At 42.1% G+C, this 21,068-nt stretch overlaps 1 protein-coding gene across 1 annotated transcript in view; it reads right to left on the bottom strand.

The window, feature by feature from the left end:
- The window catches only part of pdgfc (platelet derived growth factor c), a 55,442-nt gene that overhangs the window by 7,591 nt on the left and 26,783 nt on the right, over positions 1 to 21,068 (bottom strand). The window contains exons 2-3 of the mRNA XM_084133647.1: positions 20,722 to 20,917; positions 4,907 to 5,087 (exon numbers count right to left, since the gene is read on the bottom strand). Of these exons, the coding sequence (XP_083989773.1) occupies positions 4,907 to 5,087; positions 20,722 to 20,917 (377 nt within the window). The remainder of the gene's footprint in view (positions 1 to 4,906; positions 5,088 to 20,721; positions 20,918 to 21,068) is intronic.

The raw sequence follows: 21,068 nt of genomic DNA, 5'->3' as shown, positions 1-21,068 counted from the left end.
TGAGAATCACAAAACTTTTCTTATTTCCAGAGCTAGGTGCTGTTATAATGACCTCTTACCTCAAACCCTTACCAGTTCCCAAAATCTCTTCCTGAGAATCGCAGCTGGGGCTTATTTTCCCCCTTCTCTCGGTGGAAGTGGTGAAGGGGAGTGATTGCTTGTTTAAACAAAAAGTGCAGAGCTGCCCCCGAGATCCCGGGTTTCCAGTAGCTGAGGTTGACCACAGAGAAACAGAATTCGGCTGTTCCAACATGGCAGCCCGTTGCCACGGTGTACAAAGCCAAAAGTCAGCCAGCTAGGCCACTCATTTCCCTAAATTGTGTCATAAAGGGACTAAATGCAGAACCTTAAACCAGAAGATCTGAAGCACACATTATTTAGCTTAGCATCAATGGACAGCAAAATAAATAATTAAAAAACTGAGCTATAAACACAGGTGTGGTAAACACTATAACAACACCATTAAGTGTTTTATGAGAAGTGCACTGGATTTGTGAAGTGAGGCAAATTAACCCTTCCACAATGCATGGTGTTGCTCAACAGACAATAACTGTATGCCACATAAAATGGGAATGCTGATCTCTGCAATTGTCTGACCTTATCCACTTTATCGGTTTGTGTAGTTGGGTTTTATTGATAGATAGTTTTACTGATAGATTTTATTGACGTTTATATATATATATAGGGGTTTTCAAACTGCGGACTGGAAAAGGGTGCTAGGATGTCTGTGAAATAAGTAAATAAACATTATATATAGTTGGACCTTTGTCCAACCTTTGGACCTTGGACCTCAGTTGTCAACTCGGTTTTTGTCAATTTTGTAAAATATTTTATTCTTTTTTGCATTTATTATGTTAAAATATTAAAACATCAACTGAACTACATGATTTTCTAAGAACATTGGTTACACATGTAAGACTGGAGAAACTGGAAGAACTGGAAGAGGAAGAGAGGGCTATTCTCTGAGAAAACAAAGGAAATCAACATTTGAACTCTCTTGCAATATTACCATCCCCATTCGAGACACGATCACACTTGAATTGATCACCTCCCAATTTACATATCATTCCCTTCACCTATCCCTCCCTGAATTCACCCAAAAATCTATATGGTTTAATATGAACAATTATCATAGAGTATTATACATGTTTGCTATCATTTGAAATGTCTCAATGCAACTGGTACAAAAGGTCTTTCCCAGAGAAGTAAACCAAAAAGGTAATAAGGTGTGGAGAGTTTAGAGATATCTTGTTAACTGCTGTGGGTGTGCCCCCATGTAAATCAACATCTATCCCCAGTAAGTTTGGGACAGTGATTAATGCAAAATCCCATTGTGAACTCATGTTTACATTTGAAAAGAGGTTTCTGCCTTGGCTTGAGTATTTAGGGAGATGCTGAAGAAGGTTCGGGGCAATTCTGTAACTCAGATCTGAATTTTTTTCATTTAGCTCCTTTACTAAACACCATTATTACATAACTGAAGACTTTACACTGTTGGATGTATCAAATTAAAATAGCATGCTTTTTAATGGGTCTGACGGAGTGAATAAATGTACATTTAAAAAATAAATAAATCCAAAAAACCCTTTACCTTACGTGGTTCATTAGCTGAGTAATAACAAATACATACATTTATAAGAATGCATTTTGAAATAATGCAAACTAACTTCTAAAACATGTTTTGTCCCTAATCTCAAGAATCAGTGATATCAAGAATCACCCATGCTAAAGTTGACTAAAAAGAGGAATAAAAAATCATCTTTTGGAAATTGAACTTAATGCCTTAATTAAAAAAATTAGGAAAAATCCAACCTTTAAGGACACCAATTTTTTTTGTGAATGAATAATGTATCGTAAATGCATAAATGTTCTTCCTTAAAATACAGGGTGCATAAGTCTGGACACCCCTATGTTAAATTCCCATAGAGGCAGGCAGATTTTTATTTTTAAAGGCCAGTTACTTCATGGATCAAGGATACTATGCATCCTGATAAAGTTCCCTTGGCCTTTGGAATTAAAATAGCCCCACATCATCACATAGCCTTCACCATACCTAGAGATTGGCATGGAGTACTTTCCATAAGATCATCTCTCAATGCAAATCAAACCAGCTATTAGGCTAACTGAAATAAAACCATGCCAATCTCTAGGTATGGTGAAGGCTATGTGATGATGTGGGGCTATTTTAATTCCAAAGGCCAAGGGAACTTTATCAGGATGCATAGTATCCTGGATCCATGAAGTAACTGGCCTTTAAAAATAAAAATCTGCCTGCCTCTATGGGAATTTAACATAAGGGTGTCCAGACTTATGCACCCTGTATTTTAAGGAAGAACATTTATGTATTTACGATACATTATTCATTCACAAAGAAAATTGGTGTCCTTGAAGGTTGGATTTTTCCTAATTTTTTTAATTAAGGCATTAAGTTCAATTTCCAAAAGATGATTTTTTATTCCTCTTTTTAGTCAACTTTAGCATGGGTGTCTAAACTTATGCATAGCACTGTATACAGTATATAAAACCAAGACTTAAAACAGCCTTTTGAGTAAGGGAATCCAAGGAAGATTCCTACTAAATTTAAGTGTCATTAACATCACTGCTGTCTTTTTACAATTTAGTTGACAGCAGGTGGTGCATGATGTGCAAATTAAACTAGGTTTTAAGGCATGCTACCAGAGAGAAGCTGACTTTAACAGCACTGAAGATAAATAACTAAAGGCTCTTGTAAGCATTCAAGAGCTAGAAAAGGAGTTTCGTGAAATTGTATTTACCTGGCATTTAACAATGTATCACAAGACACACGCTCACATAATTGTCATGTCGAAATGGCAATATTTATAGAACTGCCAAACAGTTTCATTAAAGTGCAAATTACTTATTTTTGGTTTGTCGAAGATCTTCTGCCACACACTTTCAGACATTTTATAACACAACATTTCGAACACTTTGATTTCACACAGACAGACAATGCTCAAAATGCAACTCCCGTCCACAAGGCTCCTAAATACAAATGTTTGGTGAGCAAGAAAACAAAAACTGTGCACACTGTGAGTCAGGGCTGAAGGAGTCAGTGTTGGAATTGTAGGTTCTAGCTTGACATCCTCCTCCACAAACACTATAAATAGAGCTCGATTCAGCCACACCTTCTCTGATGCGAGCTCTGTGTCCAGAAACCAGCCATAACACACCACCTCCTCTGCAATAATAGAGCATTGCTCAAAGAAAAAGACACCACCTAGTACAAAGAGAGAATGTACTCATTTACACAACATTTTACATACAAACATACCTGATTGTATATCTAAAAGCCAACATTAAAATGTAATGTAGGGGGAAAACCCCCTAAAAATAGCAAAACTAAATGTACCATTTCCATGCAATGATTTGTGCCATTTTTCAGAAGATCTCCTTAATGTCACACCATTACACATCCATATTGTTAGGACATCAGCATTGAAGCCAGAAATGAACTAAATTGCATTTATACCACAGAGAAGGCCGGAAAACTCAGTCATGAGTCACTTCAACTCAGTCACTTCACTGGCCACTATACTCAGTCATGCAAAAAGGAAACAAAAAAATTGATCACTCAAAATTTAATTCTAAATCAATGTGGTGATGACGCATTAAGTTGCATTGGCATGATACATCTTGTTCCTTCATGTCACATTGCAAAATAATAACAAAAATTTGTTACTAATAATGTGTGATATGAATTACATTTACACTTCCATTCAAACATTTAGCGTCAGGAAGATTTTTAATCTCTTATGCTCACCAAGGGTGCATTTATTTGATTAGGACACACAGTAAAACAGTACTATTGTGAAATATTAATACAATAAAATAATAGTTACTTTTTAAAATATATTTTCAGTTACTCCAGGCTGATTTGCTGGTCAAGAAACATTTCTTATTATTATTCTTATTCAGTTCAATCATCGTTCGGCTCTCAAAACAGCAGAAAAGCAGGTCAGTTCTGAAAAAGACTTGCAGATCCACATCAGCAATTTCAATGAAAAAGCACTTTGAGTTCAGAAGGAAATGGCAGATGGAAGTGCCATATCCATTTTTCTTTGCCTTTTAATCATCCACAGCCGCATTTGTCCCGTCTAATTTTGGTGCCCTATCTTACCACTATCAACACTACAATAATTACATTTCAGCAGAATAGATGCAGCCGTTATCTACCAATAGGAGATAAAGAACACCTTTGTTCACTGGAATACAATGAGAGCAAATTTCGCGCAACGTAGCAAAGCGTTCAGACATGCTCTGAAGGCTCAGTAAACAAATGCAAGGGAAAGTGGAGTCATAAAACTTTGACAGGCATCACACATCAAAGCCAAGCATGTCTATTAAATCATTTCAGGGGAATAATCCTTTTCAAATGTGCCGTGTGACGCCTGTCAGGGTGTAAATTAAAGGGAGGAAACTGAACCATGGCCAAGGTGGAAAACACCGTAGCACGCCCCGCTGTGGTTTTCACCACCACATAAAGTGAAACATTGAGGAGAAGGTCTCTGAGGTAGGAATACGATTAGAACTTGAAATTTCCAACTTAGTAAGTGCCATTTAAGGTTGCCATGGTCATTTCAGAGGAAGGGGATGGTGATTACAGCAACAGATGCATTGTAATAAAATATGTTTTTTATTTATTTTACTTTTTGGCCCCAGTTTTTTTCAAGTACATCTCTCTTCAATTATTTTACTTCTATTCAACAAAGCTCACTGTATTTCTCATAAACACCTAATTATCATTTGCAAACTGTGTATTTAAGTTAATCAGGAGCAGAGATAATTAGCATAGGGCCATTAGGGATTAACAAGGTTTTCAGCTAAAACGTAGCAGGCCCTCTCAATAAATGTTGCATAAGCATTACACAAAGAAGTAATTTCTTACCTGTTGAAGCAAAGTGTAACGGATGCAGAATCCCGGGTCTGAGGGAAAGTATTCATCAGAGACAAAGCGGATCAGGAACTGGTTCCCCTTGGATATCTGGGGCCCTGGAACCATCTGTGAGCCACACCAACGACCCAACACTATCCCTCCAACAGGCTCCTCCACCTCCACATAATCATACCTACAACAGCAAACACACTGATTTACTACAGAGATTAATGAATCACTGGCATTCAGGTCCTGTTTACACCTGGTATTAACATCCATCTGGACCAGTGTTATTTTAGTATAATTGAGACAATGATACTTTTTGAGATAGTTATATTTTTATTATTTTAAACTAGTTTTTATTTTGTTTACACATTTTAATTGTAGTTCAAGTTTTTGTAGTTTTTTTGCGTTTTGTCTTTTCATTTTTTTTATATTTCTGTGTAGTAAAGAATTTGTATTTCAGTTTTAATTTAGTACATCATGTAACATTAGTTACATCAAGTTTTCCACATCAAGTTTTCCACAGTTTCCACAAAGATATTAAGCAGCACAACCATTTTCAACATTGATAATAATATTAATATTAATAATTAATGTTCTCTTACGAGAGGTTCTCTCGTACTTGCGTAATATCTTACGCTAGGGGAAAACCTCTTTTCCACGAGATACTGAAGCCAAAAATTATCCTTAATTTTGCAATAATGTAAAACGCATTGCAGCAGCATGCAGCCATGGGCGAGACAGCTCGCGCGCCCATTGGCTGCTCTGCGGCAACTGCACCAGCCTATCGAGAGAGGCCCATCATGACGTCAGAACCAATGAGGGCGCTTCGCGCCCAATACGTCATGTCCCGCCAAAAGAGGGTGGGGCTCGGCTATAAATATAGCCTCGAGAGGCTGGTTTGACCAGTTTTTCATCTCTTCAGCGAAGCTCACGCATCGCTGGATCCAGAGAGGAAGCTGCGCCGTTTGGAATAAGCACTCAGCGGGATTAGCGCCACATCTGAAGCTGCTGGACGACAACTCGCCGCCTTCAGTCGCCGTTCCTGCTCACGCTTTCCGGCGTATATATCCTTTTACTGCTGTGTGTGTTCGCCACCGCGACACACATTTTCTCTAAAAGAGCACGAGCGTCTTTATCAAGATGCCTCGTTCATCCTGTGGCTCATGCCGAGCTCCACTCAGCGACGGGGACCACCATGTCATCTGTGTTTCCTGCCTGGGTGAGGATCACGCAGCTCTCGCGCTCGCTGAAGGCGGCTGCCCTCACTCCGAGTTAATGCCTATGGTGACTCTGCGGACTCGCCTGGCATTTTTCTCCGAGACTGCACCTTCGCCCGCTGCGTTGCCGCGCCGTAAAAAGCGGCGCGCTCAGCGGGTCCCGGAACCTCCTCCATTCCGCGAAAGCTCGCCGGTGCGCCCGCCAGCTTCGCCGCCTGCTTCACCCGAGTCTCTCACTGCCGGTCAGCGGCCGCTGTCTGCCGCCGCTTCCGCCATAGGGGACTACGAGGAAGCTGAATGTGTGGAGGACGACAGTTGCTCTCTCCTAGCGTCGGGCAGTGAGGACTGGTCGAGCTCTGCGGACCTCACACCGTCTTCTCACCAGCCCCCTGGGAAAAAAGCCAGCATTGAAGCGGAGCTTATGCGTCTGCTCGAGCAGGCCGTCGAGAGCCTCGGCCTTGAGTGGTCGACGCCCCAGCAGCCTGCACACAACCGCCTGGACGGCTGTTTTCTGCAAAGGGACCGTGCTTCACAGCCTTCAAGACCAGCGCCCTTTCTTCCTGAGCTTCACGAAGAGGTCGCTAAGTCTTGGAACGCTCCCTTTTCAGCCAGAGTGCGTGCTCCCGTGTCTGCAGCATTCTCCGTAGTCGACGGTGCTAAAGACAAAGGGTACCACTCTCTCCCCCCCGTCGAGGAAGCGGTAGCCGGCCATCTTTGCCCGCCCTCCGCTGGACGGCGTGCTAAGACGGCGCTGCCATCTAAAGCCTGCCGCACTACGTCAGCTTTGCACGGTCGCGCTTACACCGCCGCCGGGCAGGCTGTCTCGGCGCTTCATTCAATGGCCATACTCCAGATCTTCCAGGCCAACCTTCTCCGCAAAATGGACGAGGAAGGACCGGAAGCTGTGAGTCTGTCGGATTTGAGGAGCGCGACGGACCCTCCCTTCGCGCCACTAAATCCGCTGCACAGGCCATAGGGCGGAACATGGCCTCTATTACCGTGGCTGAGAGGCACCTGTGGCTTACGCTCTCGGAGATGTCGGACTCGGAGCGCTCTGCGTTTCTCGACGCCCCCGTCTCCTCCGCTGGCCTCTTCGGATCGTCTGTCAAGGATTTCGCAGACAGATTCGCTGAGGTTCAGAAGACGTCGCAGGCCATGAAACATTTCCTGCCCAAGCGCTCAAGCTCCGCAGCGGGTCGCCCTAAACAGCCGCCTGCTCGCAGCTTCCAGCCGCAACCCTAAGCTGCCGCCGCTCCACAGCGCGGTCAGGCCCGGAATCAGAGACCGCGCTCTCGCTCCGCCGCGGGCCCCGGACGAAGATTATGGTAAAGCCCGAGGCCTCCAAGTCTTCCTAGCCAGCTTAAGGAAGCGACGGTGTTCAAGTCCCGCTGCGGCCGGACTTCCACCGAAAATTTTCGCTCGTTCAGTTCCAGTAATTGCGACTGTTCCAGTGTATTCTGCAGTAAACAAGTCGGCAACACAGCCCGCTTGCCTGCACACAAACGCCGTTTTTACGGCGACCCAGATAAATCCCATAAAGAGTGTATTTTCTGGTATTCCGGCCACGGCCGATGGTGTTATGAGTGTAGTAAAAATGCCCACTGCCCAGTGCCCATTCCTACACACAAACACGGCCCACCACACACGGCCCGCACAAATAAAATCGACTCATGTCGATTGTGCAATAAATGTAGTGATTGTGCCCACGTCCCAGTGCCCGCAAACACTACACACTGCATGTCTCACGGTTTCTGTAAAAACGAAACCAACGCACATACAGTCTGCACAAACAGACGGTGTTCTCAGCGTTTTGCATGGGCCCGATGTCCCGCGCCCTCATTCGCTCAGACATAAACCCCACGGGGTTCGCCCCGCTCGCTCTCTCTCAGCACACCGCTGTAGGAGAACTGAGCGCGGGCAGGCTGCCCGCTGTGATCAGCGCGCCCCCAGTCTCACACGCTGCAAGCGCGGCGCTCATGTTACAGCACACCGGTGCTCTCCGCTCGCCACTAGGTCGCGATCAGAGCCCAGATATCATTCTACCCCTAGCCACTCACGCGAAAGCGTGGGCAGAGCTTCCCGGGGTATCAGAGTGGGTGCTGAACATTATAGAAAGAGGCTATTCGCTACAGTTCGGTCGACACCCGCAACGTCAAGCGGCGCGAATCGAAACTACGGTGAAAGAGGAAGCAGCACACCTGCTTCGAGCCGAAATAGCGAAGTTATTGAGCAAAGGGGCTATAGAACCCTTATCACAGGCTCAGAGCGAAGGGGGCATGTACAGCAGATATTTTCTGGTACCCAAAAAAGACGGGGGTCTCAGACCCATTCTAGATCTAAGACGGCTAAACAAAGCACTTCTGAAACGACGGTTCAGAATGCTCACGACCAGGAAAATCCTCTCGCAAATTTGCCAAGGGGACTGGTTCATGTCGATAGATCTGAAAGATGCTTATTTTCAAATACAAATAGCGTCACGTCACAGGCGATTTTTGAGATTCGCCTTCGAGGGCCAGGCATATCAGTACGCAGTCCTGCCGTTTGGCCTTTTCCTTGGCACCTCGCGCATTCACGATGTGCATGGATGCAGCGCTCGTACCCCTCAAGCTCCGAGGCATACGAGTGCTGAATTATTTGGACAATTGGCTGGTTCTAGCTCGATCACAGTCAGAGCTCATAGAACACAGGACCATATTACTCGATCACCTCGAGAATTTAGGTCTCAAAGTCAATTGGGCGAAGAGTTCGCTGTCTCCCAGTCAGAAAATATCCTTTCTGGGCACAGAACTGGACTCGCTGTCTATGACAGCACAACTGTCACCGCAGCGCAGGCTGAGTATCCAGCGCATGACAGAAACGTTTCGCCACGGCACGTTAGTCCCGCTCAAAAAGTTTCAGAAAATGCTGGGTCTCATGGCTTCAGCATCTTAAGTGCTTCAGCTGGGTCTGCTTCGCATGCTCCCGCTGCAGTACTGGTTAAAACCGCGCGTTCCGCGCAGAGCGTGGACCTCCGGTCTCTTGCGCCTCAAGGTCGATCAGAAATGCATCGCAGCTCTGAAACCTTGGTCAGTGACCGATTGGTACCGATCAGGTGTAAGCCTGGGGACTTCCTCGAGTGTGAAGGTGGTGTCTACGGATGCCTCAACCTCGGGATGGGGAGCGCTGCTAGAGGGCAGACCGTTCTTCGGCCAGTGGTCAGAACGGGAGAAGCTTCTACACATAAACTGCCTGGAAATGATGGCAGTCGACAACGCGCTGAGGCGCTTTTGTCCCCATATAATAGGACACCACGTCCTGGTCCGTTCGGACAACATGTCAGTGGTGGCTTATATAAATCACCAAGGAGGTATCAGATCCAGAACCCTTCACAGGCTGACGGAACGCCTCCTGGTCTGGGCTCAGCACAATCTGCGCTCGCTCAGAGCAGCGCATGTGCCCAGCCACCTGAATGTGGGACCAGACAGACTGTCCAGGAACAATCTTCCGGCAGGAGAATGGTCTTTACACCCGCAGACAGTCAAACTGCTGTGGAGGACATTTGGCAGAGCGAAAATAGACCTATTTGCGTCTCAAGAGAACGCTCACTGTCAGGAATTTTTCTCCAAGAGCAGGGATGCGCTGGCCCACGTCTGGCCCCGCTGCCCGCTCTATGCGTTTCCCCCTGTCACGCTTCTACCCCAGGTGTTAGAGCGAATCAGGGAAAACGGATGCCCGGTGCTACTCGTCGCCCCATTATGGACGAACCAAGCCTGATTTCCAGTCCTGATGCAGCTGACGAGTACTGCCCCGTGGCCGATACCGGTGAGGAGGGATCTCCTCTCGCAGGCAAACGGCTCGATCTGGCATCCTTGCCCGGAGCTTTGGTCCCTACACGTGTGGGCCATCAACGGGTACCCATTAACCTCCCAGCGGGAGTGTTAAACACGATCACGCAGGCTAGAGCTCCATCTACGAGACGGCTCTATTCCTCAAAATGGTCTGTGTTCACTAGCTGGTGTACAGCGCGTGGCACTTCACCCTCACACTGTGGGGTGGCGGAGGTTCTTTCCTTTTTACAAGAGCTTCTGGATAAGGGCAGAGCCCCATCCACGCTCAAAGTTTATGTGGCGGCCATAGCAGCGTTCGCTGAACCAACGCATGGCCACTCATTAGGAAGGAACGATCTGGTCATTCGCTTCCTTAGAGGAGCTAAGAGGCTGAATCCTCCCAGACCTCCCTCGGTTCCTGTTTGGGACCTTTCCACGGTTCTGGAAGCCATGAAAGGTGCCCCATTCGAGCCAATACAATCAATAGACCTAAAACACTTGTCTCTCAAAACAGTGTTTCTTCTGGCTCTCGCTTCAGTGAAGCGCATAGGGGACTTGCAAGCGCTCTCAGTGAGCGTGACGTGTATGGAGGACGTTCTAAGGGACTAGCCGCGTCAAAACAGAGTTTATCCAGATGGATAGTTGATGCTATAGCGCTAGCTTATACATCTAAGGGCCTGCAATGCCCGTTAGGTGTCAAAGCGCACTCCACGAGAGGCATGGCCTCGTCGTGGGCTTGGTCTAGTGGGATTGCCTTGCAAGATATCTGTATGGCGGCAGGCTGGGCCTCCCCGTCTACATTTATAAGGTTTTATAACCTCGAGGTTCCCGCTTTACAAGCTAAGTTGCTCTCGGTCTAAATTTTCAGTATTGCCTGCCCGATGCTATCGGCTCAGGATGCTGAAACTGCTAGAGCGTCGATCACTGATCATCTATATCCTCCTGGGACCCAGAAAAAAAAAGTTTTTTGAATTTAGTTTTTTTCCATGTCATCACACTGTTTAGAGCACAATAAACAAATGGTAAAAAAACATTTTTGAAAAATAATATTTAATTCATACGTTATGCTATGTCCTCTGTAGTGGACGCCAGTTGTTTAAAAAATAAAATGACATGAAATTATATGTATAGGCAAAAACAATGGGATTTTTTTTTCAATCACCAATAAATTTGGGGGTTTCAGGATTTTTTCAACCAAAATTTGTATTAAGATGATTCTCAACTATGTTATGAAAGAAATAACGGAATGAATTGATACACCATTTTACTTTATGCAATATGTGGGTAAAATGTCCATAAATTAATATTCCCATTCAATGCAATGTATCTATAAACTGTATCTAATTTGCACCTTAATGTGTTCTTGGAGCAACATTTAATGAAAAAAGAAGTGTAATAATTGGAGTAATAATTGGCAACATTTTAATAATAATATCTAATATTTCATAGGAATATTGATGTATAATTTATTTCCATATTCACTTGTTGTGTCTCACAAAATGCCTGATAAACATGATTTAAGTCCTGGTGTCCTCTACAGTGCACACATTTGAAATCAATGCCCTGTTCTGTAACAGAAAATATTTTTTTTATTTGAAACCCCTTAACATTTTCCTGAGATGTTGTTTTATGAAATACAATTTGAAAAGTAGTCCAGTTTAAATTATAATTACAATATATTATCATATTTCCATAAGAATGATACATTTGATCACTAAATTAATGTCAGACATTTTTAAAGACCAAGGAAAAGTTGTTTTCATGGTGAAACCTCCAAACATTTCATATCTCTGGAAAGTCCTGAATGTGCTCTTTACAGGACACCCAGGTTGTGTCATGTGACATGTATGATGTCAGAGAAATTCACTAAAATATAATGTCCACTACAGTGGACAAAAGTCTATTCTTGGGTCCCAGGAGGGTATACTTCTGTGGGCAGTGCGTAAGTCCCCCATATTTATCAGTCCAGGCCGAGTTCGCCCTGGCTGTGTGGAACACTTGATATAATCTGCTCTTATTAGAGCTCTATATTACAGGAATGATGCTATTCTAGCCCCTCTTCCCGGACTCTCTGTGAGTCCCGTGTGATTAGGCACTGTATGAGCCCCGGGCACCTGCCCTTGGGACTTTAGTGTTGTATCTCAAGCACGCACGGCGTTTTACACTGTGTTCCCCTAGCGTAAGATATTACGCAAGTACGAGAGAACCTCTCGTAAGAGAACGTACTCTGTTACTAACGTAACCTCGGTTCTCTCTAGAGAGGGAATGAGTACTTGCGTATCTTGCCGTGCATGCATCACGCTCCGGTTCGCTTCGGCGATGAAAAACTGGTCAAACCAGCCTCTCGAGGCTATATTTATAGCCGAGCCCCACCCTCTTTTGGCAGGACATGACGTATTGGGCGCGAAGCGCCCTCATTGGTTCTGACGTCATGATGGGCCTCTCTCGATAGGCTGGTGCAGTTGCCGCAGAGCAGCCAATGGGCGCGCGAGCTGTCTCGCCCATGTCTGCATGCTGCTGCAATGCGTTTTACATTATTGCAAAATTAAGGATAATTTTTGGCTTCAGTATCTCGTGGAAAAGAGGTTTTCCCCTAGCGTATTACGCAAGTACTCGTTCCCTCTCTAGAGAGAACCGAGGTTACGTTAGTAACCGAGTACGTTTTTTGAGCACCAAATCAGCATATTAGAATGATTTCTGAAGGATCATGTGATACTGAAGGCTGGAGTAATGACAGGAATCATCACAGGAATAAATCACATTTTTAAATATTTCAGTTATTTTGTAATATTACCATTTTTACTGTATTTCTGATAAAATAAATGCAGCCTTGGTGAGCATAAGAGACAAAACAAAAACATTCTTACTGACACCAAATTCTTTGAACAGTAGTGTATATGAAAACAAGGTAGAATTATTCTGAATATGTCCATCAAATCAGCACAAGGAGGTGTGGAAGAAATTTTCTCTTTAAGATGTATTTGCCACAACAGAGGTGAAAGGATAAAGGCCATTTGTGTGTCTGATGGTGTTATGACTTTTTTTTTTTTTTTTACTTCCTATCAGAAGTACAGGCTCATGACAGGATCTGGGTTGCATCCGAAAACTTAAAAGTGCTGCCTTCGGAGGATGCATTCAATGGTTGGAAGGCATCATGGCACGTCCAAATCCAATGTTAGCTTCACTTCCTGTCTCCTGAGATACCTTCATCTGATCGATTTTTGAAAGCAGCATCCTTCGCTGCCTTTGATATCCCACAATCCTCTGCTTTCCATTCTGAGACAGTTGAGCTAAAAAATAAAGATGGTGTCTGAAATTTGCAGTCGGTGGTCAGTTTGTGTGTAAATGTCTGTTTTTGACCAATGTTTTCCACTTCTGATGTCATTTCTAGAGAGAAATTACTATTGTAGTAATTAAATATTCACTTGGTTATCACCAAAGCTTTGTGCGCAAATGCTGCCTACAAAGTCATTGCCTGATAAGGCAGTGAGGCAGCAAGTCAGCAGCCGAAGTTTTTGGACACAGCCCTGGTGTGACGTCAGTCCTGCCAACAGCATGTGATGATGCACACCTGAAGCTAACTGTGCCTCATTGCCACTGCAATAAATCCAGCACCATGTCAATCCTGTTGGCCACCAGGCAGCTTCTGTAACGTGCCTGAACGTGGGGAAACGGCCAGCAAGAGATGATTTGAGGGGAGGTTGACACTGCTCTGTCACAACTATACAGTTAATTCATCATTGTCCATTATCATCAAGTGTGAGGGAAGGCTAACAGCTATGAGGCATCTAAATGTAGGTCCAATGCTTTGAAGGCCTACACAGGGAACTATGCCAACTAAGCTATTTACAGACACACTATTACACAGGAATTTAAACAAAGGTAACGAGGAAAGATGGGAAAAGTAGAGGGGAAAAACAGAGAAAGAGGATTACTGAGAGAAAAATTGTGCTAAAAAGCTTGTGAGAAAGTGAAGAGTGAATAAGATTAAATGAGGACTACAGACATGTAAGCTCATAAATTATATTTATCTGTATTTGATCTCAAGCTAATATGCTAACGGATTAGGCTTTTCATAAGCCACAATAGCTGTGACCTAGAAATCCATTCTCACAAGCATTCAATGAACTGAATAAGCTATAAAGCGAAGCATGGCTAAATGTATTATCTCAATCACCCTGATGGCACTGCAGTCCACAGAGAACATGAGAGATAAATCTATCTGTTATTATGACGTCTAAAAACATATTGGATTCTGGGATTACTTAGCTATCCAAAATCACAACTGAAGGATTGTTCTGCATCTACTTTTGGGGAAAATCACACCTAATCATATGATTAATAAATAAATAAATAAATAAATAAATAAAATACTCCTAAACCGGTACAGATTTGACTGGTTAATACAGTAATACTGGTTAATACAGTAATACAGTAACTTTTCATTACAAGCACTGTATACAAAAGTACCCATACAGCAAATTCACATTGGCACACAGGGGGAAACTGTCTAAGAATGAAGAGCACCTGCTGAAATAATAGCATCATTAATTTAAACTGTCTATTAACTGTTTTAGCACTCCGTTCACTAACAGAATTATGTTAATGATGCAAAGATGTTCACAAAATCATTGTTTTCCCAATATGACTGCAATTTACAGAAGGCAAACTTACAAATTGGACACAAGGCTACATTTTCACAGACAGGCTCATGCAAGTGTGTGTATAGTGATAAAAAACAAACAAATTTGCATTGGGTACAATATACCTCTCTCTATAACTTATACTCACACACCTGGTTGAACTGGATTGTGCAAGTACCACATGCTAAAGTAGTGTAACTTAAGTGAATTCACCCCTAATGTCTCTCATGGCCCTCTTTTGGGCTCTAAATTACAGTCTTTTGATGCAACTTGACCTGAACACAGTGGCCTGAGCATTTTCTTTTTAATAAAGGAAAGAAAAAAACAGCAGCGTTGAGGTTGTGTTATCCCTGCCTGCATGGCCTCAATGCTCCTGCGGTGTTCAATAAAGGCTGGTTTCAGTCGCCGCAGCCAAAGCCTGGTAGTAATAATTTGATTGGACAGAAATACTTTCCCTATTCTCCATGTCCAAGCTCAACCGTTTGGCTTTCTGGAGTCATCGTTTGCTCTCTCCCCAGCCTGACACTAATGCTTCAAACCACATTCAATAAAAACAACAGGTCATCGCGCATTGCACAAAAAACAAACACTTGCTGGTTAAACGGACGTTGGACACCTGAATTTCTGACACACAATCGTATACTTATATAAATGTACAATACAATAAATCCAATGAACAGGTGTCCATATATCAAGCATTAGCTACTGAATATAACATACTATCAACATTTTTCTCTGCCCATGATTCTTTTCTACCTCAGAAGAACATAAAGCAGAGGGGGTTTGTCTCGTTCCCAGTGACAATTTAGGCAGATGGCTCATCAATAATGTAATGTGATTTCACTATTACCAGGTTTACATGCATACATTCACTCCACAGAAGCTCAAGTAGGACAGAAGCATGAAAGAGCAGCAGATATCTTTTAGAAAATATGGCACGACATCAGAAAACAAGCACTGGGTGTTTTGAATAATTTTTAACACTGGAATGTTGAAACTGAATGCTTAAAAAACAAGGAACAATGAGATTTCAGCTAATAGCTCGTCACAAAGCAACACAGCACTTTGTGCTTAACATCTTTTACCTTCATTTATTAACCGAGAGGATGAGTAAGTAATCACATTAAGGAAGTTATGTTATAGATTATTGTGAAAGATATTAATAAAGATACACTGTGTTCAAAAGTTTGGGCTCGGTAAGACTATGTTTTTGAAAGTAGTCTTTAATGCTCTTAGGCTGCATTTATTTGATCAAATATACAGTACAAACAGTAATACTGCTAAATATTACAATGTAAAATAACTTTCTACTTTTATACATTTTCTATTTTATTGAATATTAAAATTAATTTAAATGTACAGTATGGGATTTTTTCTCCACTAGGGGTCGCTAACCTATTTACAATAACAAAGACGTAGTTTGATGACGCAACATTTGCTAAGAATTATGGATCTTGTCGTCAACGTCAAGCCGACCGATCTAATAATGTTTATGGATGACTGAATACATCTATGCTTTTATCATGACTGTGATATGAAGCAGTTCGGGATTGCTAAGAGACAGCTATCAGCTCCAAACGCGACGCGAGTCCCGCGGATATAAAAGGAATATGGACATTTCATTCTACCGAACTACACGCAGAATTACTACTCACAGGTCAGTTTATTAGACAAATTAAACTTGTGAGGTAACGCAGCGCTGTTTCACTTGGTCTAACATTACACTAGCACACTAAACTGCATTTGAATGTGTTGAAATATGTGTTCGTTTGTCTGTATGAGACTAGCAGTAAACTAGATCAACATTAGAATAACATACAGATCATATTCTGACATTTTATCATTGTTGAACTATATAACATTGATTAGTTTTATGTAAATGTGCTCACCTGTTTAATAAAGTACATGTAGGAGCGGTCAGAGTTTCGGACGTGGAGCTCTCGTTTATATACTGTCTATGGGAGCTCTCGGCATCTCGAAAACACCGCGCTGATATTGATTCTCGTTTTAGTTCTCTTTTTTATCCAAAGTCTGCTTGCCATGGTCCATAATGTTTGAACGAAACAACAACAGCGTGCAGATAGACATTGCGAACTACAGTGGTCCACGTCTGTCGTCTTGGTTACTATCAGAGGGCTCTGGTTCATAACTCTGGTTACCATGGCAGCACGAGCGGAAACCAGGGACAACGCGGATATGACGCCATTGACTGCGACAAAACGGAAATAAAGAAACGTCCCGTGTCTTCGAATTAAATTAAAATTTCTCCTGGTTTGAAAGTTGTTGGAAACAGTCGGGATAATGTAAGTACACAACTAAAAAAAATATATAACATAGATATAGTGATTTTTGCTATTTTTAAAGCAAAAAAGTTACATATTGTGCCTTTAATCCTGTGATGGCAAAGCTGAATTTTCAGCATCATTACTCCAGTCTTCAGTGTCACATGATCCTCCAGAAATCCTTCTAATATGCTTATTTGATTTATCAAAAGGTTGAAAATTTGTGGAAACAGTTTTTTTTTCAGGTTTCTTACAGGAATCGTTTTCAGGTTTCTTACAGGAATCGTTCAACATAAACCTGAATGACAAATATTCCTGTACATTAAAAAGGGTACTGTTGATCACAATTCAAATTCCTAATCGTTGCGTTGACAAACTTATTTTTTATGTGTCCTTTCAACACTCTTCAGCTTTTCATCAAAGACAGAACCAACATTGTAAAATTTCCTAAGTAGTACAGAAAATCTGGCCCAGTTTTCTTATCAGTCTGAACAAACACACAGGATGATGAGAGCTGTCTGTAGTGGCCTGTCGGCTCTGGGCTGGGCTTTGCTGGAGGCAGCGTGATATGATTCAGCATGCAGCTTTATTACAGTTTATTCCAGCCCAGTTGCTTTGATTCGATCCAAACAGAAGGGATCTTTTTTCTTCATTAACTGGCATTAGATCATCATACCAATGTGTATTAATGCCTTTAAAATATTTATAGCAACCATATATTGAAAAGCAGTAAAGGAGGACAGCAATGACATTGCATGGTGTGTGTGTGTGTGTGTGTGTGTTCATGTTTTTCTATCCCGGTGGGGACTTCAACCTGAATGCACACAGACTCATGGGGACTCGTGTCACAGTGGGGACCTAAACTGAGGTCCCCATGGGTACACAAGCTTATAAATCATACAGAATGAGTTTTTTTGGAAATGTAAAAATGCAGAAAGTTTTCTGTGATGGGTAGGGTTAGGGGTAGGGTTAGTGTAAGGAGATAGAATATACAGTTTGTACAGTATAAAAACCATTAAGTCTATGGAGAGTCCCCACAAAGATAGTGAACCAGACGTGCGTGCGTGTGTGTGCGTGTGTGTGTGTGTGTGTGTGTGTGTGTTTTTGGGGGGGGGGGGGCGGGGAGTGCCTTTGGTGACTATGTATGTGAAAGTTGTGAACGAGTGCATGTGCCATCACTTGTTCAATAATGACTTTAATAATTTATTGCTGGTGCAATCATACAGACCAAGTCACTGCATGCCTGGTAGATGGGTATATATATTGTAAAACATATACATGAACACAGATGAAAAACACACACACAAACTCTTTCCAGGTCAAATATACTCAGACTCACGGCAAAAATCCAACTCCAACCCTACACGTTCCTCAAGGCCACAGCTACTGATTTAAACAAAGTGGACAAGCAGGCACAAATTCATTGCATCAATGTGGGCAACTAAAAAAGGGTTCTGTTATGTTCGCCTATCGGTACGATATGTCTATGAGCAGGGAATAAAGCATATTTATAATTTAAAGTCAATATGAAAAAAAAAAACAAGTAATAAAAACTTGTTGAGTGTTTTAGCGCAATTTTCTGACCTCATGGGATCACAACACTAAGAGATAGTAAATCTTTTCCTGGATTTTTTTTGTGCGTTCCCGAGATTAGACCTTCCTTAACATAATGCCGAAAACCCGAAGTCTCTAGGTGGTCTGGTTGAGGAGTAGATAGAAGTGCAAGATTGGTGCGCACAGACAGAACAGAAATCATGAGTTAACAATCGCAATTTTGTCCGGTGGAAAATTGCGCTAAAAAATCTATGGATACCATTTAATTCATACACATTCCTGGTCTTATTGCGAATACTTAATCCTTGTAAATAACTTTGCTTTCCTGCTGACATCTCACACATGCTGGTGGACAATTTTAACCAATAGGCAAAACGCTATAGGGATAGAGGAGTAGCATTCGATCTTAATCCATTCTTCTATGTTACACCCATGTTTTACCATCCACCCAATTCCCGATGGATAAAATACATTCCTTCACATTGAATATAAAAAAAGTGTCACATTAAGAAAGTAAAATGGGTTGTGTTGTGCAGTTTGTTGAATTTATATAAGATATAAAGACTAAGATCTTATAAGATCAATAAGACTTTTAAAATCAGGACATCTTCAATAGATCGATAAGACTTTTAAAAGAAGACTAAGGAGTCCATTAACCGAAACAGTGTTAATGTGCTGTTAACATGAAGACACTAGGATATACACAGCTGGCAAGACACCAGATTTCCCTTTTGAATGGGAACTCGCACTGTGTCTTAGGACGCTAATGGGGAATGTCCCCAAGAGCTGTTTGTTTGTGACGTGTCGAAGGCAGTAATGGCAGCTAAAGCTTTAAGGAAGTGCGTACATATGTGTCAGCCCTATCTGATACCTGTTGATACACACAATCTGTGCTTGATCTGATCGGGCAAGGAGCATCGCTCAGTCCTCAAGGGGGCTGAATGCGAGCATTTGCGAGAGTTTCTCTATGAAGAAACTCCACTCTCATTTGTCCCTTTTTTCAAGGGAATTGGGATAATCATCTGGATTAAGACCTGCTGCAAATAAGACAAGTAGGAGACTGAGATCATGGGGCTCTCAGATGGAGCTTGCTGAGGAATTTGAGAAAGGTATGGCCATTTCTCATTCTTTAGTGCCCCAGCGTCCTAGTACGCACTGTCTCGTTCCCCTTCTCAGGGAAACAAGGTTACATTCGTAACCCGAGACAGTTTGCTGATAAGCGTGTATCAAAACACATTATCTCATTTATTATTAACAAAAAATAAAAAAACTTTACTGATTTACTTGTTTAAGTACAAGAGCACAGTCACAAATCACTTCACATGAGGCTTGCAGACAATGAGGAACCTTTCACAGGTTGTGTCCACAAGTCAAGAGGATATTAAGACAGAATATGGCTTAGAAAAAACACATTGTTTTTTTATCAATAACTGGCAGAGGCCTACAAGCATTTTTTCCACATGAAACCACCAGCTATGGGAAGGTCATCATCATGATTCTGGGAAGTAAAAAATGCACAGATGTGCACGTCTACAATCGATTGCACCATAAAGCAAAACAGAGGCATGGACAGAGGCCTGGAAGGAAGGAAGGAAAGCTAGCCTATAATTGAAAGGGTCTTTAATGTGGATTGGCTGGCTGAGCTGTGTGTGAGTGTCTGGTTTAGTATGCGCCTTCAGAATCTCAAACAGATGCTATGGAGTTACATAGGAGACTTGGAACTAAATATGCACAAAGCAGAAAGGGCTGTTCTTTATGTCAATGTATCAGTCATGGAGAAAATAAATAAATCAACTGCCAGTGTTGGCTTGTCCTAGATTGTCACAGCCCTGAAGAACCATTTAAAAAAAAAAAAATTTAAAAAAAAAGTTTAATTTGTCAGGTACCACAGAAAATATTTTGAAATGTAAAATTAAATTTAAGCGCTGAGTCCATAAGAGTCATAATGATTACCAAAACAGTCTTATGAATTTAGTAAAAAACAATTCACAAATTAAAATAGAATGCATAAATATTTAATATATATCAATACATTTAATTTTTTCCAATTGAACAACCACCTTCATTAATAATTAATAATACACAATATTGCTCTGGACTATATGTCATTATGTTCAAAGATATGGAAATGAATAACAACAAATTATTGTTTTTGTAATGTCTACTCAATGATTTACTCATTTAAACAGTAAAGTCTATAGTTCCTTTTATTTACTTTTTTATTCTCTTTCTCCTATGCTTTCACCATGTTAAGATATTGTCTTTCTCTAATTGTGCATGTGAGGTCCAGCAAGTGACCAAAGGGTCAGAGTCTCTTACTTGCAAATACCGTCCTCTGCGTCCTCCAGGCCAAAGCGCGGATCAAAGGTCAGCTGGATCCTGGAACTTTCTGTGACTGCCACCAGCCGCCACACTATAACTGTATTCCGGGGATATGAGTTGGGGAATTCAGGACTTTGAATAATTCCATCCCCAGTAACACTGAGGACCTTCTCGTTTTGAGACTCATGCACTCCTTCAGAAGAGAAAAGAAAGGTTTATTAGTACATTTTTGAACCTGCATAACTCACCAGAGCGGAGAAAGAACATGTAATACAGTCATTTGTGATTAGTCCTTTTCTTTTTTCTTAATACAAATTAACATCAAACTGGATTTAGCTTCTAAT

Source organism: Abramis brama (genome assembly GCF_963993115.1).
Source record: "Abramis brama genome assembly, chromosome: 13".
Classification (NCBI taxonomy): domain Eukaryota; kingdom Metazoa; phylum Chordata; class Actinopteri; order Cypriniformes; family Leuciscidae; genus Abramis; species Abramis brama.
Note: the sequence above shows the minus strand (reverse complement) of the source record. Positions and strands in the feature narration are given on the sequence as shown.